At 45.4% G+C, this 26,992-nt stretch overlaps 1 protein-coding gene across 1 annotated transcript in view; it reads left to right on the top strand.

The window, feature by feature from the left end:
• Window positions 1-26,058, top strand: part of LOC124622335 (myogenesis-regulating glycosidase-like) — a 40,577-nt gene extending 14,519 nt beyond the window's left edge. Inside the window, exons 3-6 of the mRNA XM_047148012.1 lie at window positions 605-1,593; window positions 8,615-9,049; window positions 16,092-16,248; window positions 25,724-26,058. Coding sequence (XP_047003968.1) covers window positions 605-1,593; window positions 8,615-9,049; window positions 16,092-16,248; window positions 25,724-25,926 — 1,784 coding nt within the window. The 3' untranslated portion in view covers window positions 25,927-26,058. The remainder of the gene's footprint in view (window positions 1-604; window positions 1,594-8,614; window positions 9,050-16,091; window positions 16,249-25,723) is intronic.
• Window positions 26,059-26,992: the final 934 nt, after the last annotated feature.

A 26,992-nucleotide genomic window follows, 5' to 3' on the forward strand; every position in this document is an offset into this window, starting at 1 on the left:
CTTTGGTGATGATCGTGTGCTCAGCCGCCACTTTCGTCATGCTTGGCCACCCAGGTCCACAGACCTCAGTCCGTGCGATTATTGGCTTTGGGGTTACCTAAAGTCGCAAGTGCATCGTGATCGACGGACATCTCTAGGGATGCTGAAAGACAACATCGGACGCCAATGCCTCACCATAACTCCGGACACGCTTTACAGTGCTGTCCACAACATTATTCCTCGACTACAGCTATTGTTGAGGAATGATGGTGGGCATATTGAGCATTTCCTGTAAAGAACATCATCTTTGCTTTGTCTCACTTTGTTATGCTAATTATTGCTATTCTGATCAGAAGAAGCGCCATCTGTCGGACATTTTTTGAACTTTTGTATTTTTTTGGTTTCTAATAAAACCCCACGTCATTCCAAGCATGTGTGTCAATTTATACCTCTCTATCTACATTAATCCGTGATTTATTCAGTTTTTAAATTTATACTGATTTTTTGATTACCCAGTATATTCGAGCAAGCATCTATAACGTGAAGTAGCATTCGTGTATTTTTATCCATCTTGATATTCTGCTCCTGACCACAGCCAGATGGATTGTTTGCTGGTGTGCCGCAGGTGGCCGCGAGGTGGAAGTGGGTTACGTGACGGTCGGCAGCAGCGGCGGCTCCCGCAGCAGTCCCCGCCACGAGGTCCGACTGGATGGAGAGTCCTTCCACTTCGGAAACTCGGAGATCGTCTTCCGCCAGGACAGGACGGCCCGCTGCGTCACTGCCCACCAGTGGATCAACTCGTCTGCGACAGCAATCTCAGTGTGCCAGCGCCACCTGGGCAGTCACCTCTACGGTGGCATGGAGTCCTCGTCCCAGCGGTGGCCCATCGAGGATGTCACGCTCAGCGACTTCGCGTACGTGCCGCAGCAGACTGCTCACGCCGGGATCGTCGTGCGTTATTGGCTCTTCTCTGACGGAAGGCTCGTTCACATCCACTCCAATGTGCCTCTCTTCATCGACCAGAATACCAACCAGACACTGGACAAGATATGTTTCACTGCCGAGAACAAAGCTCCGTACCCAGTGGAACGGCAAGGCAACGTAATGGACTGGGATCTGTGCTCGTTCGACGACGCGAAGCAGGCTCACGTGTACGCGCTTCAGAACTACCTGGGCAAGCCGACGGGCATTCCCGACGAGCGCATGGCCACCCACCCCCAGTGGTCGACGTACGGGCGGTTCAGGGCGGACATCAACGACACGACGATTAGGCAATTTGCCAGCGAGATAGTCGACAACGGTTTCCAAAACAGCCACATCGAGATAAGCGACAAGTGGGAGAGCTGCTACGGCAATCTGACCTTTGACACGACCGCGTTCCCCGACCCGAAGGCGCTGGTCGACGATCTGCACGCGATGGGCTTCCGCGTATTCCTGTGGGTGCACCCGTTCATCAACCGAGGCTGCGAGCCGCTCTACTCGGAGGCGCTAGCCAACGGCTACTTCGTAGCAAACACCGAGGGCGACACCCTCACACGGTGGTGGAGGGGAGTCGCTGGCGTCATCGACATCACCAACCCTGATGCAGTAGCTTGGTGGACGAATCGAATCTTGGTAAGTACTTCTGCTTTCAGAAAATCAGCTACAAGATTTTGGTACTTTGACAGCCACATCTGCGCCCATGAAAAAAACTCTAAATGAGTTACTGAACTTACTGAAACCCAGGTAACAGGCTCAGCATAGGAAAGGATCAAACATCAACACGTGGAAGGGAGACCCGTCAGATAGATCGTCGTTTCCACCAAATTAATATTTATTTAAGAAAAACATACTGATCAATTAAATTCCATATTAATAACAATCATGAAAGCCATCAGAATTATAGTGACATATAAAGTGACAATCTACTGAAATTTACCAATATAAGAAAAAGGAAACAGTATTCAATAAACACAAAGCATCTGAGTTTATAACAGTAAGATGAAATTTGAATCGTAATTTACAAAAGTTCATGAGTTAATCGTGGCAAACTTCACAGCCTACAACCCTGGCGGCAGTCGCTCAACCCAGGTATAGCTCCAAGGAACAAGACAACAATTCAGCTTCAGCAAGGTATGACAGACGACGCGGCAAAGCGCTCCCGCGGCGATAACTTGGACCTCGCGCGTTGGGCGGGATGCCGACATACGTAGCGGCCCAGACGTCACGGCTGCAAACACGAACGTAGACTCGCGTGTTTTGCGATCAACGTAAATCACAGGCGAGCACACGCGAGGCAGCACTCTCAAACAATAACAGAATATACACTCACAAACGGTGAGACTCGCTTTAGCAAGAAAAATAAAACTACTGACCTTAGATAAAGCCAAACTTAAATAAACACACACACACACACACATACACACACACACACACACACACACACATATATATATATATATATATATATATATATATATATATATATGTATGTAATTATTTATTTATATTTATATATATATGCTTTTAATCAGACCAGGGGAAACTCGCTAATATTGACAGAGATAATTAGAACGGATTTTTTCGTACACAATAAATATATACGCCTCTGTCTTGGTAATATGATAAGCGAGTACATGTAACTTGCAAGGTGCTGGTACAAACAGAACAGAATCCTTCAGCAAGGTAGGAAATTTCACTCAGTGGTTGTTGTTGTTGTGGTCTTCAGTCCTGAGACTGGTTTGATGCAGCTCTTCATGCTACTCTATCCTGCGCAAGTTGCTTCATCTCCCAGTACGTACTACAGCCTACATCCTTCTGAATCTGCTTAGTGTATTCATCTCTTGGTCTCCCTCTACCATTTTCACCCTCCACGCTGTCCTCCAATACTAAATTGGTGATCCCTTGATGCCTCAGAACATGTCCTACCAACCGATCCCTTCTTCTAGTCAAGTTGTGCTACAAACTCCTCTTCTCCCCAATTCTATTCAATACCTCCTCATTAGTTACGTGATCTACCCATCTAATCTTCAGCATTCTTCTGTAGCACCACATTTCAAAAGCTTCTATTCTCTTCTTGTCCAGACTATTTATCGTCCACGTTTCACTTCCATACATGGCTACACTCCATACAAATACTTTCAGAAACGACTTCCTGACACTTAAATCTATACTCGATGTTAATAAATTTCTCTTCTTCAGAAACACTTTCCTTGCCATTGCCAGTCAACATTTTATATCCTCTCTACTTCGACCATGATCAGTTATTTTGCTCCCCAAATAGCAAAAATCCTTTACTACTTTAAGTGTCTCATTTCCTAATGTAATTCCCTCAGCATCACCTGATTTAATTCGACTACATTCCATTATCCTCGTTTTGCTATTGTTGATGTTCATCTTATATCGTCCTTTCAAGACCCTATCCATTCCGTTCAACTGCTCTTCCAAGTCATTTGTTGTCTCTCACAGAATTACAATCTCATCAGCGAACCTCAAAGTTTTTATTTCTTCTCCATGGATTTTAATACCTAGTCCGAATTTTTCTTTTGTTTCCTTTACTGCTTGCTCCATATACAGATTGGATAACATCGGGGAGAGGCTACAACCCTGTCTCACTCCCTTCCCAACCACTGCTTCCATTTCATGACCCTCGACTCTTATAACTGCCATCTGGTTTCTGTACAAATTGTAAATAGCTTTTCGCTCCCTGTATTTTACCCCTGCCATCTTCAGAATTTGAAAGAGAGTATTCCAGTCAACGTTGTCAAAAGCTTTCTCTAAGTCTACAAATGCTAGAAACGTAGGCTTACCTTTTCTTAATCTAGCTTCTAAGATAAGTCGTAGGGTCAGTATTGCCTCACGTGTTCCAATATTTCTACGGAATCCAAACTGATGTTCGCCGAGGTCGGCTTCTACCGGTTTTTCCAATCGTCTGTAAAGAATTCGCTTTAGTATTTTTCAGCTGTGACTCATTAAACTGATAGTTCGGTAATTTTCACATCTGCCAACACCTGATTTCTTTGGGATTGGAATTATTATATTCTTCTTGAAGTCTGAGGGTATTTCGCCTGTCTCATACATCTTGCTCACCAGGTGGTAGAGTTTTGTCAGGACTGGCTCTCCCAAGGCTGTCAGTAGTTCTAATGGAATGTTGTCTACTCCCGGGGCCTTGTTTCGACTTAGGTCTTTCAGTGCTCAGTAGTAGCCCCACGTAATTCAGTTATGACTAAAACACATCAACGTAGGTTAGAATAAATACGCTTTACTAAATCACAATTAGATTTCAAATTCATACCCAGTACCTGATGCAGTACCATGACATTGCCATCGGATACAGCGCCACTCACTGATGTTACCACTTCAATTCGCACCCCAAGCGGGTGCACACGAGCGGTTTACCAATCAACAGAGTCACGTGGCTTCAAAGAAGACACACTGACAACTACTGGCCACTCTCAAGGAAAGGCACACTGCAGAGCAAACAAATACGTATTATTCACTGAACAAGACACAATAATATTGTGTCATTTTTCCTTTAAACAATAAAATCACATGGCCAGAATGTCCACAGGCAGTATGTTACGGTGCACTCCTCCCAAGTCAGTTATCCCTTAACTCCTTTTGGAATAGTAGATGGAGGCCCCTGTTACCAGAGCACGACCTTCGCCATCTGCCTTAGCGTCTGCCCAACATTCGACAAGTCTCCCGGCGATCCGGCTGCGTACATGCGTTGTCCATCCCAAATCTGCCCAACGAGTCCCGCCCCCAGGCACCGCTGCTCCAGCCGCCCCCCCCCCCCTTCCGTCACGTGTCATCCGCCCCTCACTGCCGTGCCGAGCCTCCTCACCTCAACCAATAAACCAAAGGTAAATCACAATGGAGGTGACTATCGATATCGATGCCAGAAATAGTTAGGCCAATAAACCGAGCCGCCACGGCTCACTTACTTCCATTTGAACTTCACTATCTATTACTGAGCATAAATCAAGAAGTTTCAGCATCACTGTGTTTCAGTCACAGTTTTATCGCTCTATGGATAGGAAAACGAAGATTGCGAAGTCAGAAACATTTAACGAGGAACTGGTTCGATGTCTGCCGTAATATTTACACCAAAACCAAAACAGTCATTCCTCAACACTTTAAGTTACCCATTACGCTGGGTAATGAAATACAATGATATCCGCTGACAGAGAACAAAACATAAGTTAAATTCTTCTTAACTTTCGCAGAAAGTCCTTCTCCGCAGCTCAGTGGTCAGTGTGTTTGGCCGCTATGCGGAGGAGCCAGGTTCGATTCCTGGTACAATCAGAGACCTTTCCTTGGTGGTAGAAAAATAACTGGTGCATTCAGCCTCGTGATCCCTCACGAGCGAGATGTAGCGGCTCCAAAATCAAGGAAGCCGATAGCGGCAGGGAGAGTTGCGTGCTCGTCCCACATTCCTCCATTTCGCCTCCAATTACGTCATTCGGCACACGGTAACACGGTCATCATTCGGTCCAAAGTGACCCAACAGTACTGCAGAAAACACAGACATCAGTAACAATTGTGTGGAACATTAGTGTCTTTGATCTTGATCTCACCTCTCAGCCAGAAATAGAAAATACAGACACTACAAGTGTGAAGCGTTAAGAGTGTGGATATGTTTCCATCAATCTAGGTCCAGAATCGTGCTGCCTGTCACACTCTGGACTACAAGCTAATTCGAGCATTTCGACTACGGAAATACGAAACACACAATCATATATCTGCTAGTAGCAATGTGTACGTCAGCTGCTAAATAAAAGTCAGACTACAATCCAAAGGCTTGTTATCTGCCGCTTCTTTCATCCTTGATAACATTTATACACGTAAAAAACGCCAAGTTTCCGCCTGGCTCCGAGCTCACGCTCCGTCGTCTAAGCCAGCGGCCAGCCTAAAGCTGAGGAACGCAAATACCATGCCTGGGCAAGCACTTCGGTGCCAAATAAACCTTCATGCACGTTAGAAGCATCTGTAGATGATTTTTTTCTGGTAGTCTCCTTTCAGAAAGCATATACTTCAAAATCTGCAACAATGAACGAATCTTTCTTTCTGTCTGACAGGCAGATAATGAAATCTTATCATGGCAGTTTAGCAAACTGTCTGTAGAAAACTTTGTTGAAACAACTAGAATCATTACATTTCCAATTTTAACTGTCTTCTTTATTTGCTTCTGCGTGTTCGGCACCATACTCGTCTTCACTCACTGTCGCCTTGTCAGGACGCCTTCTTATCGGTAATAACTCCATTGTGACATACAGGCCTTATCGGACTAAAATAGGACGTTGCGTTAATTTACTATTCTTTTGGTTTAGGAGACCATTATTTACTTCCAATCATACGATGTTCAACGTGTAATAAATTTTTAGCTACTTTAGATTGATACTATAATGTTACAGTTTAACTAAATTGACACTCTATTGTTATATTTTAACTAACTACTTAGAATATTTTAGATAATTAGTTTTCTTTATTTTGGAGAGGCTGGCACATATTTTAGTCAGATCGGATGGTCGCCTACAAATCAAGACAACACTAAAGGACATGTGATGTTTTCCTTTTAAGCAGCCTGTCAGGGGCGTAATACGTGACGGACGGCATATTTAGTGGGACATCTTCTTTTCCCAGTCGCCAATCTTAGGACTGAAACAAAGTTCGCAGCTTATCGCTACAACAGGATTATGTTACTATTTTTACAGTTCGGGAATGAAATCTCCACACGTATAATAAAAAAGATTTTGCGCTCTTTATACAGTTACGAGGCATTCCTTCTTCTGGGCAATCACGAGTTTAGAACAGCTAGCAATCACTCCCAGCAACTGTCAGAATTCTCAGCGCCGAGATGCAAGTGGGAACGAACACAACGCGGTTGTACGGTTTCAAGCATAGCTTATCGGCAGCGCAGCCTTCGTGTCCTGGAGATAGATGTCTGATGTGTAGGTCATGCCTAGTAATTTCTTATACGTATTTCGACTTTTTCAACAATCAAATCTGCACAATATGTTGACTACCGGAAAAAATGCAGCATTCTCAAGGACAAGATCATTTTATTGACAAGTGATGTGACACCATTGTGGGTGTATACGATAACAAATTCAGACTAAACGAAACACAAATGTTTTCTCCCCCCCCCCCCCCTCCCCCAGCTCGTGGCAATGTAGGCATGTTGTGTTCTGACAGGCAAACGGTCATACAAGTGCCGAATGGCATCCTGCGACAGAGTGTTCCTAGCATCTTGCGCCTTTTATTGCAGTTTGGCAAGGGTTCTTGCAGGCCCTGGAGAACGAGGCCTTCCTACTTCATTATGTACAATCCGCGTTTAATAGATGGAAGAGATGGCGATCTCGCTGGCCAATGCAGTTGTTGAGCACCACGAAAGCTCGTCGTGTCGCAGCAGACGTATGCAGACGTGCATTGTCCTGCTAAAAAAAGCACGTCACCTTCCTGTCCAACAAACTCCAGCATCACGAGGATAATGGCCTGTACAATGTAGTGGACACTGATTAGCCTACCTTGCAGAAACAACAGACTCGACTGCAAGCCGTAACTGATGCTCCCCCTCCCCCACATTCATCACGTAGGCTGTCATGGTACCTGTGTGTCGTGGGCGAATGCACTCTGCAATGGACACCTCTCCACCTGTACGACTGTCACTCGCGTATAGGCAAAACCAACCCTCATCACTTGAGACAACAGAGCGCCATTACACTCTCCATCAACTCTATCACGACACCAGAGTACCTATGGTTGGAGGTGTCGTGGTGACAGTGGTTGCCTGGTCAGAGGAACACGTGATCTTAATTCTTCCGCAGTCAGACTGTTCCTAAATGTCCGTAATGAAACAGCAGGTGCAACATGTGCCAGGGTCTCATCCCACATAATGTCCCGTCAGCCAGTACTGCTCGCACAGTACACCGGTCTTGACTTGCGTTTGTACTACGTGATCGTCCATAGCCTGGTCTACAGATGTGGGAATGTTCCACAGACCGCTCTGAAAGCACAGACACGCCACCGACATATGCGCAACAATCCGCCGATGCGTTCATCCAGTTTCCCGTAGGCCCACGGTGCGTCCGCGTTTAAGTGGCTGAAGCCGTTCGGTACTCTTACGTACTCGCCGGTTCTACCCTAGAACGTAGGTTACAAACACTGTTCAGCTCTAAACTCAGCACAGCTGCTGCCGGCCGAGTCAAAGCAGAGGGTGCACAGACAGCCCTCCTATACAGCATCTGATTGCCGATGTCCGTAACAAATGAATCACTACATCACCTCAGCGTGCACATATTATATAGCCCTGTGCCACTGAACACAGTCATTGAGGGTGTTACATTTTTTTTCCACCAGTGTAAATTAAGCCATAGAAGAATAATAAATATGTAGCATTTCACGGATTTCTACAGATAGAGTGTAGCGTGTCACAAGAAACCTACACTAAAGAGCCTAAAGCTGATTTTACTTTCAAATTCAGCTGCAACGACTTAGCAAACAACGCAAATCACATTCTTTGGAATAAAAGTATTGTTGTCCAGTGTCATGAGTTTTCTGGTGAGTGGGTGCGGTGCTTGACTTGTTCACATTAATCGCAAAGCAGCAAGCTTCCTCGCGCAGGTAGAGTTTTCATGTTCGATTTATTTTTCAGGCACTCCAAAACGCGACGGGCATCGACGCATTCAGGTTCGCCGCGGGCGAGACCTCGTACCTGCCGCAGCTGCCGGCCCTGGAGCCCATCGAGCGAAACCCAGTGGTCTTCACGGACGAGTACGCGAGGATCGCCTCGTCGTTCGGCCCCACGACGGAACTGGAGGCCAGCGTCGAGAGCCAGCACCTGCCCAACTTCTTCTCGATGGATGGTGTGGACAGCATGTGGACCACGCGCAACGGCCTGGAGACGCTGCTGCCCAAGCTGCTGGAGATCAGCATGGTGGGCCACCCGTTCGTGATGCCTGAGAAGATCGGTGGCAGCACCAACCACGATGTTTACCCCACGTACGACCTCTTCATCCGCTGGCTGCAGGCCACCGTTTTCATGCCGTCTCTGGGCTACTCCATCGCGCCATGGGACTTTGACACTGAGGTATGTTCACTGCTCGCAGTACACACATCCGCCGCTCTGTTCGTTTACGCCCGAGTCTGCTAAGGAATGAACTATACATTTTTTTTTCGTAAACGCGGTTACTGGGTTGGGTTGTTTGGGGAAGGAGGCCAGACAGCGAGGTCGTCGGTCTCATCGGATTAGGGAAGGACGGGGAAGGAAGTCGGCCGTGCCCTTTCAAAGGAACCATCCCGGCATTTGCCTGGAGCGATTTAGGAAAATCACGCAAAACCTAAATCAGGATGGCCGGACGCGGGATTGAACCGTCGTCCTCCCGAATACGAGTCCAGTATGCTAGCCACTCGGCCACCTCCACTCGGTAAACACAGTTACTCCTTATCGTGATTAAAGGCGAAGACTACACAATTAGTTAATTTGAGAGAAGAACGTTCCTGTAACCGGGTTTTAAGGATTTGTAGCTTTTATTACGTTCAATTTACAAATACACTACTGGCCACTAAAATTTGCTACACCAAGAAGAAATGCAGATTATAAACGGGTATTTATTGGACAAATATATTATACTAGAACTGACATGTGATTACATTTTCACGCAATTTGGGTGCATAGATCTTGAGAAATCAGTACGCAGAACAACCACCTCTGGCCGTAATAACGGCCTTGATACGCCTGGGTATTGAGTCAAACAGAGCTTGGATGGCGTGTACAGGTACAGCTGCCCATGCAGCTTCAACACGGTACCACAGTTCATAAAGAGTAGTGACTGGCGTATTGTGACGAGCCAGTTGCTCGGCCACCATTGACCATACGTTTTCAATTGGTGAGAGATCTGGAGAACGTGGTGGCCAGGGCAGTAGTCGAACATTTTCTGTATCCGGAAAGGCCCGTACAGGACCTGAAACATGCGGTCGTGCATTATCCTGCTGAAATGTAGGGTTTCCCAGGGATCGAATGAAGGGTAGAGCCACGGGTCGTAACACATCTGAAATGTAACGTCCACTGTTCAAAGTGCCGTCAATGCGAACAAGAGCTAACCGAGACGTGTAACCAATCGCACCCCATACCATCACGCCGGGTGATACGCCATTATGGCGATGACGAATACACTCTTCCAATGTGGGTTCACCGCGATGTCGCCAAACACGGATGCGACCATGATGATACTGTAAACAGAACCTGGATTCATCCGAAAAAATGACGTTTTGCCATTCGTGCACCCAGGTTTGTCTTGAATACACCATCGCAGGCAATCCTGTCTGTGATGCAGCGTCAAGGGTAAACGCAGCCATGGTCTCCGAGCTGATAGTCCCTGCTGCTGCAAACGTCGTCGAACTGTTCGTGCAGATGGTTGTTGTCTTGCAAACGTCCCCATCTCTTGACTCAGGGATCGAGACGTGGCTGCACGATCCGTTACAGCCATGCGGATAAGATGCCTGTCATGTCGACTGCTAGTGGTATGAGGTCGTTGGGATCCAGCACTGAGTTCCGTATTACCCTCCTGAACCCACCGATTCCATATTCTGCTAACAGTCATTGGATCTCGACCAACGCGAGCTGGAATGTCGCGATACGGTAAACCGCAATCGCGATAGGCTACAAACCGACCTTTATCGAAGTCGGAAACGTGATGGTACGCATTTCTCCTTCTTAGACGAGGTATTGCAACAACGTTTCACCAAGCAACGCCGGTCAACTGCTGTTTGTGTATGAGAAATCGGTTGGAAACTTTCCTCATGTCAGCACGTTGTAGGTGTCGCCACCGGCTCCAACCTTGTGTGGATGCTCTGAAAAGCTAATCATTTACATATCACAGCATCTTCTTCCTGTTGGTTAAATTTGGCGTCTGTAGCACGTCATCTTCGTGGTCTAGCAAATTGAACGGCCAGTAGCGTAATACATCAAATGAAAGAACAATTCGGTGTTTTTTTACAAGCGTTCAATGTGAGCACCACTCATCACACCTAACACATCAATTCCATAGGCATGTTCTTCTCAAACCTCTGCCGGGCACTTACGTGTGAACTGCAGAGTAACCATGTATATGTAGATGTAGACCAGTGTGTCTGGGGTAATTGTTGCAACAGCTGCTTCAATCCTGCCTGTGTCTTAAATCGGGTAGGTTAGCTGGTAGTGGAGACACATGCACACGATCCTCTTCGAACTCCCAAGGTAAAAGTCGCCTGGCCTCAGATCGGGTGAACGTGGAGGCCACGCGAAGCAAGATCTGTCGTTTTGCCCGTTGTGCCAATCCAGCGGTCGCGTACAACGTCGCTTAAACAGTTTCTTCCTGAGTTAGGCCAGTAAGACGGGGCACCATATAGCTGCCTAATAAAATTCTGTGTTTCAGCTTCTTCCAGTTGAGGAAACAGCCATAGTTGGGCTGATCAAAATAAGAAATACCACCTACACTTGCATCACAAAACAGAAGGGATAGTACACAAATAACATTCAATTTAGGAGAGTCTCGCTGCAACTGATCGATCCCTTGGGGATTTTATGACGTCCAGCGAACTGTTTTCTTTTCCATCAACGTAAGCCTTTTCGATTACCACTCAGCTACGAGAAAAGTTCTAATTTATTTGCGCACCCTAACATGAATTCTGTCAATCCCAGAACTGCTCCAAAATTTTTTGAATGAGTTACTGTGGCTGAGAATGCTGGACGCAATGTGAGATCTTCAAACAATGCACGAGTTATGTCGCTAAAGCTGAACATTCGATGGCCCACCTCTCGAAAAATGCTGCGAAGAATTGTGAAATGGTATTGGTACAAATTTCACATTACTCATCAACTTTTGCCACATGATGCAGACATTCGAGCAGATGTTGCTCTTACGCTTCTTGCAAAAGCTGAAGTTGACGACATGTGGCCTTGAACATTTTTGTGGATCGGTGAAGCACACTTGACCCTCGTTGGGGCAGTGATCACTCACAGCGAGCATCATTGCCAAAGAATGTTCATGAAGTTCCCCTGCATAGTCAACGCGCCAATGTGTCGTATAGCCTCGACACACAGTTAATGATTTGTCCAGTTTTGTTTGAGGAATTCGGAACCCAAGGACCAAGGACGTACAGCGTGAACGGCACACCTAATTGTGATCTGTTTCACCAACATTTGATCCACGCAGTGTTGGAGATGCGTGCTTTGGACTCAGGTGCGCGACGGAGCTCCATCCCACGTTGCTCCTGAGACCACTCGGTTACTCCGTAACACTTTGGAGAAAACCGAGTCATTGGCCGACCGTTCCAAACCAAGATCACCAGATTTGAACCAGTGTGATTTATTAATCTTCGTTGATCCATTATGGATCGTAAGACGACGGCTGGCATGAACTACTTGATGCAATAATTTACCATTAGCGTATGTATTGTAGAAATGTATTTTACTTTATGAACTTCTATGTGTTACCAGTTTCGGCATTACATTGATGCATCAATGTAATGCCGAAACTGGTAGTTCATAGAAGTTCATAAAATAAAATAAATTTCTACAATACATACGGCTGTTGGTAAATTCTTGCATCAAGAAGTGTGATTTCTGGCTGTGGGGTCACCGGGACACTAACACACATTGGAGGCTGAAGATGAGCACAGCAGGGTAAATGGCTAACATCCCAAATGAGATCTTCCGGGAAGCAGTGCAGTAATCTCTAGTGCGGTCCCAGGCTGTCGTGAATGCACATAGTTGCCACATCGAGCAAGTTTTGTAAACTGGAACGCAAATACGATACGCAATTAACAGAGTGGAAGTTTAAATAGTTTATTCGTTTCTCTGTTCCGCACGTCCTTACAAACGTTTCTACAAATTCTATTGTCGTACGATTACTCGTTTTTCAAGAGGCCCTCTCGAGTAGTGAAAGTGTAATTATAACCACACTGTGCGGACAGATCTGAACAGTACTGAAGTCTGAGGGCGAAGAGATATGAGGACATTTAAGCGTGTTCTCAGCAGAGAGTGTCATGAGTCAACGGATACGTATCCGTTACAGACACGAAGTATGTTCCGTATTACACGCACCTGCACTTCTGCGCCGGTAGTTGCAGTTCGCTACACTCGTCTCCAGAATACAGACTCTTTGCCTATTACACCAATGAATGGGGCGAGTAGACGAGACTAAATCAAGCAAATAATTCTCATTAACATAGGTCCAGAAACTAACTGTTTCACCGACATGACTTTTTACGACTGGGTACATCTGATAAAATCACATAAAAGAAGGCTGTATACATGGAAGAAGCCTAGAGATACTGACAGGTTTCAGATAGATTATATAATGGTAAGACAGAGATTTAGGAACCAGGTTTTAAATTGTAAGACTTTCCAGGGGCAGATGTGGACTCTGACCACAATCTATTGGTTATGACCTGTAGATTAAAACTGAAGAAACTACAAAAAGGTGTGAATTTAAGGAGATGGGACCTAGATAAACTGAAAGAACCAGATGTTGTACAGAGTTTCAGGAGAGCATAAGGGAACAATTGACAGGAATTGGTGAAAAAAAAACAGTAGAAGAAGGATAGATAGCTTTGAGGGATAAAGTAGTGAGGGCAGAAGAGGATCAAGTAGGTAAAAAGACGAGGGCCAGTAGAAATCCTTGGATAACAGAAGAAATATTGAATTTAATTGGTGAAAGGAGAAAATATAAAAATGTAGTAAATGAAGCAGGCAAAAAGGAATACAAACGTCTCAAAAATGAGATCGACAGGAAGTGCAAAATGGCTAAGCAGGGATAGCTAGAGGACAAATGTAAGGATGTAGAGGCTTATCTCACTAGGGGTAAGATAGATACTGCCTACAGGTAAATTAAAGAGACCTTTGGAGATAAGAGAACCACTTGTATGAACATCAAGAGCTCAGATGGAAACCCAGTTCTAAGCAAAGAAGGGAAAGCAGAAAGGTGGAAGGAGTATATAGAGGGTCTACACAGGGGCGATGTACCTGAGGACAATTTTATGGAAATGGAAGAGGACGTAGATGAAGATGAAATGGGAGATACGATACTGCGTGAAGAGTTTGACAGAGCACTGAAAGACCTGAGTCGAAACAAGGCCCCCGGAGTAGACAACATTCCATTGGAACTACTGACGGCCTTGGGAGAGCCAGTCCTGACAAAACTCTACCATCTGGTGAACAAGATGTATGAAACAGGCGAAATACCCTCAGACTTCAAGAAGAATATAATAATTCCAATCCCAAAGAAAGCAGGTGTTGACAGATGTGAAAATTACCGAACTATCAGTTTAATAAGTCACAGCTGAAAAATACTAACGCGAATTCTTTACAGACGATTGGAAAAACCGGTAGAAGCCGACCTCGGCGAACATCAGTTTGGATTCCGTAGAAATATTGGAACACGTGAGGCAATACTGACCCTACGACTTATCTTAGAAGCTAGATTAAGGAAGGGCAAACCTACGTTTCTGGCATTTGTAGAATTAGAGAAAGCTTTTGACAATGTTGACTGGAATGCTCTCTTTCAAATTCTGAAGGTGGCAGGGGTAAAATACAGGGATCGAAAGGCTATTTACAATTTCTACAGAAACCAGATGGCAGTTATAAGAGTCGAGGGACATGAAAGGGAAGTAGTGGTTGGGAAGGGAGTGAGACAGGATTGTAGTCTCTCCCCGATGTTATTCAATCTGTATATTGAGCAAGCAGTGAAGGAAACAAAAGAAAAATTCGGACTAGGTATTAAAATCCATGGAGAAGAAATAAAAACTTTGAGGTTCGCCGATGACATTGTAATTCTGTGAGAGACAACAAAGGACTTGGAAGAGCAGTTGAACGGAATGGATAGGGTCTTGAAAGGAGGATATAAGATGAACATCAACAAAAGCAAAACGAGGATAATGGAATGTAGTCGAATTAAGTCGGGTGATGCTGGGGGTATAAGATTAGGAAATGAGACACTTAAAGTAGTAAAGGAGTTTTGCTATTTGGAGAGCAAAATAACTGATGATGGTCGAAGCAGAGAGGATATAAAATGTAGACTGGCAATGGCAAGGAAAGCGTTTCTGAAGAAGAGAAATTTGTTAACATCGAGTATACATTTAAGTGTCAGGAAGTCTTCCTGAAAGTATTTGTATGAAATGTAGCCATGTATGGAAGTGAAACATGGACGATCAATAGTTTGGACAAGAAGAGTATAGAAGCTTTCGAAATGTGGTGCTACAGAAGAATGCTGAAGATTAGATGGGTAGATCACATAACTAATGAGGAAGTATTGAATAGGATTGGGGAGAATAGAAGTTTGTGGCACAAGGTGACCAGAAGAAGGGAACGGTTGGTAGGACATGTTCTGAGGCATCAAGGGATCACCAATTTAGTATTGGAGGGCATCGTGGAGGGTAAAAATCGTAGAGGGAGACCAAAAGATGAATACACCAAGCAGATTCAGAAGGATGTAGGTTGCAGTAGGTACTGGGAGATGAAGAAGCTTGCACAGGATAGAGTAGCATGGAGAGCTGCATCAGACCAGTCTCAGGACTGAAGACCACAACAACAACAACACATGATCATCTCATAACATAGTCCCCATCGATGCAAACATGTACCTGAGGACGAACACATTACAACGAGTTCTCCATGTGGCCACCGCTCATGTGAAGGCAGGTTTCAGCACGCTCCTCATCGATCCTAGCCCACCGACTGAAGCTCTCCGTAGAAGGATGGCGGAGCCAAAGGGTTCCTCTCACCCAGGCACTTGTAAACAACTCCGGTCAGCCTCTCCAGATGTGTCGGTAGAGTTCAGCAATCCCTAGGAAAAGAGACAATGGCCTCATATGGAGCTTGGCTTCAGACTTGTCAACAATTATATCAGCCTTCATAATATTCCTATTCACAACTACAAAAACGCACGCAAGAAGCCATCTGAGTTAAGTCTGAAGTATTCCCCTCATGTTATTGTAACAATCTTTTCTTCCAAGTGATAACCTTCTGTAATTTGTTCTTTTCCAGTGGCACTTATTGCCATCTTATGCATGAAGGACATGTCCAACATACATCCAAACAGTAAATGATTTGTGCTCTATGCGCTAGCCTGTAACTTGTGGTGGTGTTACAGACGCTGGACCTTTGCCGCAACCTGACCGAGCTGCACGCGCAGTTCGCGCCGCTCATCGTGGAGCTGATGCAGAAGGCGGTGGAGGACGGCACGCCGGTCAACCTGCCCGTCTGGTGGCTCGACCCCACCGACCAAACGGCGCTCACAATCAACGACGGTATGTCCAACAGCTTCCTTACTCTCGTTCGGCAGATCTTTCCCCATCATTTTTCGTACCGAGGTGCTCGTTTCTTTCAGTTCATTCCTTCACACCACTACACACCAAGGATTTTTTGCTTCCGGAAGTGACACGCCCCCACAGTTGTGGCCGCTTGTCTGACGTGCAGGAAGTGTACTGACTGCATTTCTGCCACTTAGATTTTTAATTCGCCAGATCAATATACACCGAAGAGCCAAAGAAACTAGTTCACCTGCGTAATATCGTGTAGGGTCACGGGGAACACGCAAAAGTGCCGCAAAGCGACGTGGCTTGAACTAGACTAATGTTTGATGTAGTTCTGGAAGGAACTGACACCATGAATCCTGCAGGGTTGTCCATAAATCCGTAAGAGTGCGAGATATCTTCCGAACAGCACGTTGCAAGGCAGCAAAGATATGATGAATAATGTTAATGCGTGGGGAGTTTGGTGGCCATCGCCAGCGGAAGTATTTAAACTCAGAAGAGTGTTCCTGGAGCCACCTGTACCAACTCTGGACGTGTGCGGTGTCTCATTGTCCTGCCGGAATTGCCCAAGTCCGTCGGAATGGACAATGGACATGAATGAATGCTGGTGATCAGACAGGACGCTTACGTGCGTGTCACCTTTCAGAATTGTTCCTACACGTATCAGTGGTACCGCATCATTCCAACTGCACATGCCCCACATTGTTACACAGCCTCCACCAGATTGAACAGTTCCCTGCTGACATGCAGGGTCCATAGATTCGTGAGGTTGTCTCAGTACCCGTACACGTCCATCCGCCCGATACGATTTGAAACGAGACTCGTTCGACCAAGCAACATGTTTCCAGTCATCAATAGTCCATTGTCGGAGTTGATGGGCGAGGCGTAAAGCTTTATGTCGTGTAGTCATCAAGAGTGCACGAATGGGCCTTCGGTTCCGAAAGCCTGTATCGTTGATGTTTCGTTGAATGGTTCGCACGCTAACACTTGTTGATGGCCCGGCATTGAAGTCTGCAGCAATCTGCGGAACGGTTAGACTTCTGCCACGTTGAACGATTCTCTTCAGTCGTCATTAGTCCTGTTCTTGCAGGATCTTTTCCCGGCCGCAGTGATGTCGGAGATATGATGTTTTACCGGATTCCTGATATTCCCAGTACACTCGTGAAATGGTCGTATGGGAAAAGGCCCACTTCATCTCTACCTAGATGCTGTGTCCTGTCGCTCGTGCGCCGACTATAACACCACGTTCAAACTCACTTAAATTTTGATAACCTGACATTGTAGCTGCAGTAACCGATCTAACAACTGCGCCAGACACTTGTTGTCTTATATAGGCGTTGCTAACCGCAGCTCCGTATTCTGCCTGTTTACATATCTCTGTATTTGAATACGCACGCCCATATCAGTTTCTTTTGCGCTTCAGTGTAATACAGGCAAGCTTCATCTACAATGAGATAATAAGGAGCTGACAAAGTTTACCAAAACTCAGCCAGATTTGAACCGTTCTGAGAACACCACATAAACAGACATTGTTGCATTCGTACATCGAAAAAGCGTTTACGGATACAAAAACGGAAAGTCAAAAGCAATTCGCGTATACATCTAAGGTGTCTACATAAATTTCCAAGTCAGATTTTGGTGAAAGATCTGCGAGAAAATTTTAGGAAGTAATCGTCCTACGTAAGTAAATGAATGGATAGAATCTTTTCCTCATGACTCTCGTTGACCAGTCCAGAGTCGAAACTTGGAACAACAGGCAAAAAGCCGAAATACGGAATTCTGTGTTTGCAAATATATTCCCTCACGAGAAATACACATACGTATCACAGACTGTCTGCCTCATGAACTCATGTTGAAATAAGCACTGGTCATAAAAAGCCACTGAAACCACTCAGACTGAAGAACGATCCAGGCCATGACAGTGTTAGGTTTCGCACATAAATTAGACCTTTTATCGTAGTTCTCATCTCGATAATTGAAAAGGCTGACGTTGCGGGAGAAAAAGAGGAGTTCGCTCATATGTAGACGAAAGAGAAAGGAACGCTTGCCCAGAATTACACACAAATGGTACATACATCGGTTTGTTGCGCGATTGTAGTGCTCATTCGCAGCTCGAATAAAGCGTGCAAGGTAAGATACGCGTTAAGCTTCCAACGAATCAGGAAATCAGATTCTGTTTCCCGATGTAACTACAAATCTTGACAGCTTGTAGTCGTAAGTTAAGTCAGTAATCAGACGAAAGCCTTCTATCCAGTCACTCAGTGATAAGACTGGCAAGGAAATGGAGAGTGAAAGAGAGAAGGTCTAAATATTAAATTCCATTGTCCTAAATTGTTTCACCTAGGAACATCGTATTACATACAGTCTCTTCTTACAATCGTCGCACGAACACGAAAATGACAGACATTCCGATGACTGACACTGTGACAGAAATTGAACTGTATCTGACACATTACCTATACGGTTGTACAAAGAGTATGTGAAAGAGCTTACCCCTTTCCTAGCAGCAGTGTGTCATCGACTGTTGGAGGCGCAAATGGTTCCTAGTGATTGGAAAAATGCATAGGTCATTCCCATTTTTAACAAGGGACGTCGAACAGTTGTATGCAACTGTAGGCCTGTATTGCTAACTTCTGTCTGTTTTAGAAGGCTGGAACACGTTTTATGCTCGTGCATTATTAGCTTTCTGGAGACCGAAAATTTCTTCTCCTTGAATCAACATGGATTCCGGATTCCGCAAACAGCGATGATGTGAAATGCAGCTCACTCTGATTGTCCACCATGCCCAGAAGGAGCTGATACCAGCGTTCGGGTAGACAGCGTCTCCCTTAACTTGTGGAAGGCGCTCGATATACTTCCATGCTGTTCCCCAGTGAAGCAAATAAGATCGTACAAAATATTACACCACTTTCGTGACTGGATTAAGAAGTGTCTACGAAATGGAATACAGCTCGTCGCTGTTGCCGAACGGAAGTCTTCAGGCGCTGAATTAGCTCAAGGGAGTGAAACAAAAGCATTACTGCCGCGATATTTGTAAGTTTTCTGGTGAATAACGTCGGCGGATCCATAAAAGCTGTTCGTGGGTGAATCTTCTCTATACAGAGAAGTTGAAACGCTAGAAATTGTAGATAAATGCGACACTTCAGATACTTCAGTAGAAGTTATTGTATGATTTTTCCTTTCTAGTTACTTGTCAGGAGTTTGGAGCTCCGTAGTAAGGGAATTATAAAAGGGCTACAGCAACTGAATAAGAAGCGCTTGTCTAACAGCGCCTAGTGTCTAGTGACGTGACGTGACGTGACGTAGACTAGAAGTGTGTCAGAGTTGTTTGAAGGACACTTAACGGACACGAATGTGGTGTAATGCCGCTCCTCCCCAAAGTAATCTGAGCTTGGTCTCACAGATCACATCCGAGGAGCCATCGAGTGGGATGGCTAGTTCATTCTGCACGAGTTGTGGGCAGGATCACCGGTTGATCGGTAAGATAATCGGATGTCTCTCCAGCGCTTTAGCTGTGTCTGGAAGACAGGTCAGGTTACCTACGAGCGAGAAGGAGGGAAAGGGGGGGGGGGTGGGGTGTCGGCACTGTAGCACCATCATGTCCATTAAGTTTTTTTCAAACCATTCTATGAGGCAGTCCTGAAAAGAAATACCTCCGAATTTTTTATTTGAAAACTTTTGGTTTTTTTTTAAATAAAAGAAATGTTATTGACGTTCTACGCCTTTATTCTTCATATGTACATATCTGCTGCCCTCCGTTGCTAGAACGCTTCGAATTGTAGGACGTAACGTGGTGGTGTGAAACTAACTATGTCGGCGCTGACGAACAGCGTGCACTAATCGAGTTTCCAATTCGAAGAGTTCGTCCACACATGAAGCACTCTCTGCTTCAGAACGACAATGCGAGACCACACATGAGCGCCGCGTCATCTGCAACAATCCGACGCTTTGGGTCCACTGTCATCGATCATCCTGACTTCGCCCCAACCGACTTTCATCCGTTTCCAAAACTTAAAATACGCATTCAAGGACTTCACTTAGCGATGAAGCAATGCAGGCAGAGGTGGCCTGTGTGTTTTGGTTTCGTGAAACGAACACTGCAACAACTGTACAACGAAAATCAAAATGCAACCCTGACAGCCTCGAAGTTAATGCATTTTCTACCCTTAGTAAATTGAAAGTTTACGGTCCTTCCTTCTTCATGCAGAAAACTGTCACCGGTATTGTGTGTCTGGGTATGTGTGAAAACTTTTTAATTCCACGGATCGATAAAGATGACCAAGATGGGATGGTTTACTACCAGCCATATGGTGCACCACCTCATTTCCTCACGGAAGTTCGGTTTCCTCGATAAACGTTTCCCCGGTCAATAGATTGACTGTGAAGGCGACCTCGTTTCCCAGACACCACTGGATTTCTTTCTCTAGGGTTTCATTAAAGAGCGCGTGTATGTTCCTCCCGTATAAAACAATTTAACCGACCAGAAAAATCGAAACTACGCTGCAACGAGAGTGGGAAGAAATTTATTACCGGTGGGATGTTTTCCACATCACAAATGGTAGTCACATAGAATCAGAATGACCCTTGACGCTTTCATGTGGAACTCGATATTATTTGCTACAGAATGACACATCTACCTACTCTGTAATTATCTCAATAAATTTCTGTACTGATGAGCCAAAAGAGATTATGAGCACCTGCATGATTGTTTGTCTGTCTCTGAAACAAAATACATCACTCATTCTGCGTATCAGGGATACGACAGTATGATCGTGGATTTGTGGAGGTATGTGGCATTAGATTTCTATGCACAGGTCATGTAATTCGCCAATATAACGGGTTGTTGATTTGAGTACGCGGTGAAGGCGCCCAATAGCGACCCAGACCGGTTCCATAGGGCTCACATCAGGAGAATTTGGCCACCGACACTTCAACGTGGATTCACTATAATGTTCCTCAAACCCCTGTAGCACGACTCTGGCTCCGAGACACAGAGACTTATACTGCTGACAGACGACGTTACCGTCAGGGAAGACATCAGGCATGGAGGAATGCAGGTCGCATGCAAGCGCAGCAGGACGTTTCCCACAGCACAACACTGCCCCACCAGCCTGCGTCCGTGGCGCGCTGCACGCTTGGAGCCGCCATTCACCTCTCGATGCCGGCGTTTGTGGAGACGACAGCGACTTGGTGTAGCAAAAATGTGATTCACCCGAAGAGCCGGCACTTCACCACTGATCGACGGTCGAATCCCGATTGTCCCGTGGCCACTGCAATAGTAATTGACGACGAAGCTGGCTAGCACGTAAACACGTAGACATGGTCTGCTGCGGAGCTCCATCTTGACCAATGTACGACGACCAGTGTGCTCCGAAACACTCGTGCGTGCACCAGCATTGTGCTCTTTCGGCAGAGATGCCACAGATCACCATCTACTCTACTGGCCATTAAAATTGCTACACCAAGAAGATATGCGGATGATAAACGGGTATTATACTAGAACTGACATGTGATTACATTTTCACGTAATTTGGGTGCATAGATCCAGAGAAATCAGTACCCAGAACCACCACCTCTGGCCGCGATAGCGGCCTTGACACGCCTGGGCATTGAGTCAAACAGAGCTTGAATAGCGTGTACAGGTACAGCTGTCCATGCAGCTTCCACACGATACCACAGTTCATCGAGAGTAGTGACTGGTGTATTGTGACGAGCCAGCTGCTCGGCCACCATTGGTGAGAGATCTGGAGAATATGCTGGCCAGGGCAGCAGTGGAACATTTTCTGTATCCCGAAAGGCCCATACTGGACCTGCAACATGCGGTCGTGCATTATCCTGCTGAAATGTAGAGTTCCGCAGGGATCGAATGAAGGGTAGAGCCACAGGTCGTAACACATCTGAAATGTAACGTCCACTGTTCAAAGTGCCGTCAATGCGAACAAGAGGTGACCGAGACGTGTAACCAATGGCACACCATACTATCACGCCGGGTGATACGCCAGTATGGCGATGACGAATACACGCTTCCAATGTGGGTTCACCACGATGTCGCCAAACACGGATGCGACCATGATGATACTGTAAACAGAACCTGAATTCATCCGAAAAAATGACGTTTTGCCATTCGTGCACCCAGGTTTGTCTTGAATACACCATCGCAGGCAATCCTGTCTGTGATGCAGCGTCGAGGGTAACAGCAGCCATGGTCTCCGAGCTGATAGTCCCTGCTGCTGCAAACGTCGTCGAACTGTTCGTGCAGATGGTTGTTGTCTTGCAAACGTCCCCATCTCTTGACTCAGGGATCGAGACGTGGCTGCACGATCCGTTATAGCCATGCAGATAAGATGCCTGTCATCTCCATTGCTAGTGGTATGAGGTCGTTGGGATCCAGCACTGAGTTCCGTATTACCCTCCTGAACCCACCGATTCCATATTCGGCTAACAGTCATTGGATCTCGACCAGCGCGAGCAGCAATGTCGAGATACGATAAGCCGCAGTGGCGATAGGCTACAATCCGACCTTTATCAAAGTCGGAAAAGTGATGGTACGCATTTCTCCTCCTTACACGAGGCATCACAACAACGTTTCACCAGACAACGCTTGTCAACTGCTGTTTGTGTATGAGAAATCGGTTGGAAACTTTCCTCATGTCAGCACGTTGTAGGTGTCGCCACCGGCGCCAACCTTGTGTGAATGCTCTGGAAAGCTAATCATTTGCGTATCACAGCATCTTCTTCCTGTCGGTTAAATTTCGCGTCTGTAGCACGTCATCTTCGTGGTGTAGCAATTTTAATGGTCAGTAGTGTATCTTACATTACCGAGCAGACAAGTCTCCAATCCCGACGTTCCGTGAAGAGTCGTGGACGTCGAACAATTTAGCGCCTGGTGGAAGTTTCACATTCCTTCTACCTCTTTCTTTAGATGCTCACGACAGTAACACGTGAACAATGGACCAGCTTCTCCGTTTTCGAGACACTAATCTGTCCTTTGTCAAAGTTTCTGATCTCAATGGAGTTTTTCATTTGAAGAGCATATCTTCGCTAGGGTGACTCGCCATCCGCGTCTGCTCCGCGCCACGTGCTCACAGCGCCACCAGGCGGCATCCAACGTCGCGGTAGGCAGTGGCCATAATGTTTTGGGTTATCAGTGATATCGTTCCAAAGTTGTGAAGTCCTTTATGACGCTCTCTGTATGTCTTAGTACCGCGATCGCAATGCAACCACTGGAGCTTGTGTAAGTGTTGGCAACCCTGTGGGAACTGGCGCCGTGACACCGCATGGTCTTTGTTTGCAGGAATCGTTAGCGCTAGGATTTCACCCAGAACAAGTCCCGCCTACTCACCCCTCCGGAACAAGTCCCGTCCATTCACCCCCGGCTTTGCCGGTCTTTGTTCGGCGCCTGGGCATCGTTTCAGTTGGCCCACGTGGTTTACCGCATTCGGCTGCACTTGGAATGAATGTTAAATTAATTTCTTTCTAGGTCTTAAATTCTACCAGATAGTTAAAGGACACGTTCCAAAAACGCGCACAATTGGCCTCAGCTGTGCCAGGTACTTCCACGGCAAAAATAAGAGAGAACAATTTAGCACTGAATTCTTTAAATACGAGAACTCAGTATTCAGATGAATATCCTATGAAGAAACATACTTCTATGTGCGAAAAAGCACCCACAGCTAAAACAGGAAAAACCTACCCTCAAAGAGTAATTTGCTTGGAGAAAGAGGAGCCACAGTATACTTGACACTTAAGGCTCAAAACTCAGACAGTACATGTGAAAGGAGCACCAATGTTCACTATGCTTCCAAACGGCAACAAAATTACTTTGTTCTTGCTAGATCGATCCAAGCTGTTCTTACGTGTTATTCACTGGATAGTTTTGCTGTACAGATTTAGGGGTGGAGAAGAACTAGCACAGCATGAAGGACGTTTTACAGCTGTGAAACACTGCAGCATTTGAAACTTCCTGGCAGACTAAAACTGTGTGCCCGACCAAGACTCGAACTCGGGACCTTTGCCTTTCGCGGGCAAGTGCTCTACCATCTGAGCTACCGAAGCACGACTCACGCCCGGTCCTCACAGTTTCACTTCTGTCAGTATCTCGTCTCCCACCTTCCAAACTTTACAGAAGCTCTCCTGCGAACCTTGCAGAACTAGCACTCCTGAATGAAAGGATACTGCGGAGATATGGCTTAGCCACAGCCTGGAGGATTTTTCCAGAATGAGATTTTCACTCTGCAGCGGAGTGTGCGCTGATATGAAACTTCCTGGCGGATTAAAACTGGCGGTTCGAGTCTCGGTCGGGCACACAGTTTTAATCTGCCAGGAAGTTTCATATCAGCGCACACTCCGCTGCAGAGTGAAAATCTCATTCTGGAGACTGCAGCATTTATTTCCTCCATAACTGCTCTGTGACAAACATACACATCATCATTACTATTTTTAAAAAATGTTTTGAATGACATTTACGAAATTAATAAATCTTTTGGTTAAAAACAGACAGGACAAAGAATAACGACAGATTATTTTCCTGAGACGTTTGCAACAGCATATAGGACACTAATCACACAGAAACAGCCACAGTTCTTTATAACCTCGTCTATAACGCGCAGGTATGGCATTGGAAGAATTTACAAGTTAAAATTCACGCATTACCCGTGCAAATACTAACGAAATATGTCATATAAGCAAATATCTTACTGTTTTAAAAGGGCATTTCTACTTTATGGCATTATTATATTCTTTAATTTTCGTGAGCTACTATGAGGGCCTACATAAACAAAACGAGTTTGCCATTTCTATATAACGTTGATGGTTGACAACAGAGTTATTCGACTGCATCCATGGCTTTACTACCGACATTACAAACTCAAGACCATTGTTTTCGCATTGTATGTTTGCTCTGCTGTTTCCCTCGAATAGACGTATTGTACTAAGTGAATTAGTTAATGAAAATTTGTCCTTATTGCCCTTAAATAACTTACGTTATTTTTTGTTTTCTATTGCTGGCGGTACCCTCAATTCTCTATAAATATTTTTATTTCTTTAATAATGTACATTCATATTATATTACTATACAGAAGCAATATTTCTTATCATTACTGAATTTCATCACAGTCTAATATGTGTTGGACTGTGACGATAACAACTTTGATGTAGCTTCTTCCATTTTGCGGAACTGGCGGCTGTTTAGGGGAGGGCCTTACACTGTGGATGGGCATGGAGGGGGGTGAATGGGCGGGACATGTTCCGGGTGAAATCCTAGCGCTGAGGGCACGTAGGCAGTGGTCATAACCTTTTGGGTTATCCGTGATATCATTCCAAAGTCGTAAAGTCGTTTATGGCGCTCTCTGTATGTCTTAGTACAGTAGTCGCACTGGAGCCTGCGAGACGCGCTTGTGTAATATCTACTGTAAGTGTTGGCAACCCTGCGGGAGCTGGCGCCGTCACACCGCCGGGCCTTTGTTTGCAGAGTACCTGCTGGGCGAGGACCTGCTGGTGGCGCCGGTGGTCCGCCAGTGGGTGGACTCGCGCGACATCTACCTGCCCGTCGGCCAGTGGCGCGACGAGGTGGACCCCGAGCACCCCGTCTACCGCGGCCCGCGCTGGCTCTACAGCTACTCGGCACCGCTCTACGGCCTGCCGCCCTACTTCTCCAGGGTCGCCACTGCGTAGTCGCCGCCCAGCCGACGAGCCTCGATTCTGTACAGAGAGAAGCTATCTGTACGCTCTTCTCCCAATGCAGCAATGAATCAACGCTGTTCAGTTCTTACAGCTGACAATTACATTCAATTTTTATCCACCAAACACTGCATTCACTCAAATTAATAGCCTTGTCCACCACTTTCTTGTCACTCCTCACATCCTTCCTGTCCATCATATCCTATGACCAGAGTTTTGCTGGTCTGTGAATTAAAACCCCTCGAGCAAAATCGTTTCGAAGCAGTTATTCTAAGCATATAGCCATACCCAATGCTCTGAGTTTTAAATAGTGGGCAAACAATTCATCGATCGCTGATTACGTGCCCGGAAATGAGAACTTTTAATTATAAATTTCCTTTACTTCACGTCTATGGTCACAAATTTTTATGTCATCAGACAAAAATTGTGATCATAGATGTGAAGTAAAGGAAATTTATTCTGTTTTCGTGTCACTGTTCAATTCGCGATCTTGTCGCAGCTTGTGAAACTCTTAATTATTTTATATGATATGTGGTCTCACTACTGCAGTAATACCAACTGCTGTCATAAACGACCCACTAAGCATTCTCCTTTTTCCTTTTCGAAATTTAAGGAAAAATCATTAGGCTTGTAATCTCCATGATATGTGAACGTGTCCCGGTATCTGCAATAAACACTAACGAAATACATCCTTACGTTCAACATCAGTGACATCCACAACGCCATAAGTGCATTTTTTTAAGATATGACGTGTATTATTCTTACTGGTTCTTGGTGGCTTTTCCCTGCCAATTTATAAACTGACCTTGGTCTTAATACGTGCTCATATTACGAACTCACTACCAAGCAGTTAACTTAGAGAGCAAACGAGAAGAATTACTAGGATACCTGTGGCATCAAATTGACAGGATACCATTACAATATGATCTTCTCATCCACTTGTTGAATACAATAAAATGTGATATCTCTGAAAATCTGTGCACATTATTTAATCCATCTACATGCATATGCAGATGATTACTTACGCAGTTACAGTAGCAAGTGCACTAATAATCGTATT

This window comes from Schistocerca americana, chromosome 7, assembly GCF_021461395.2.
Source record: "Schistocerca americana isolate TAMUIC-IGC-003095 chromosome 7, iqSchAmer2.1, whole genome shotgun sequence".
Classification (NCBI taxonomy): Eukaryota; Metazoa; Arthropoda; class Insecta; order Orthoptera; family Acrididae; genus Schistocerca; species Schistocerca americana.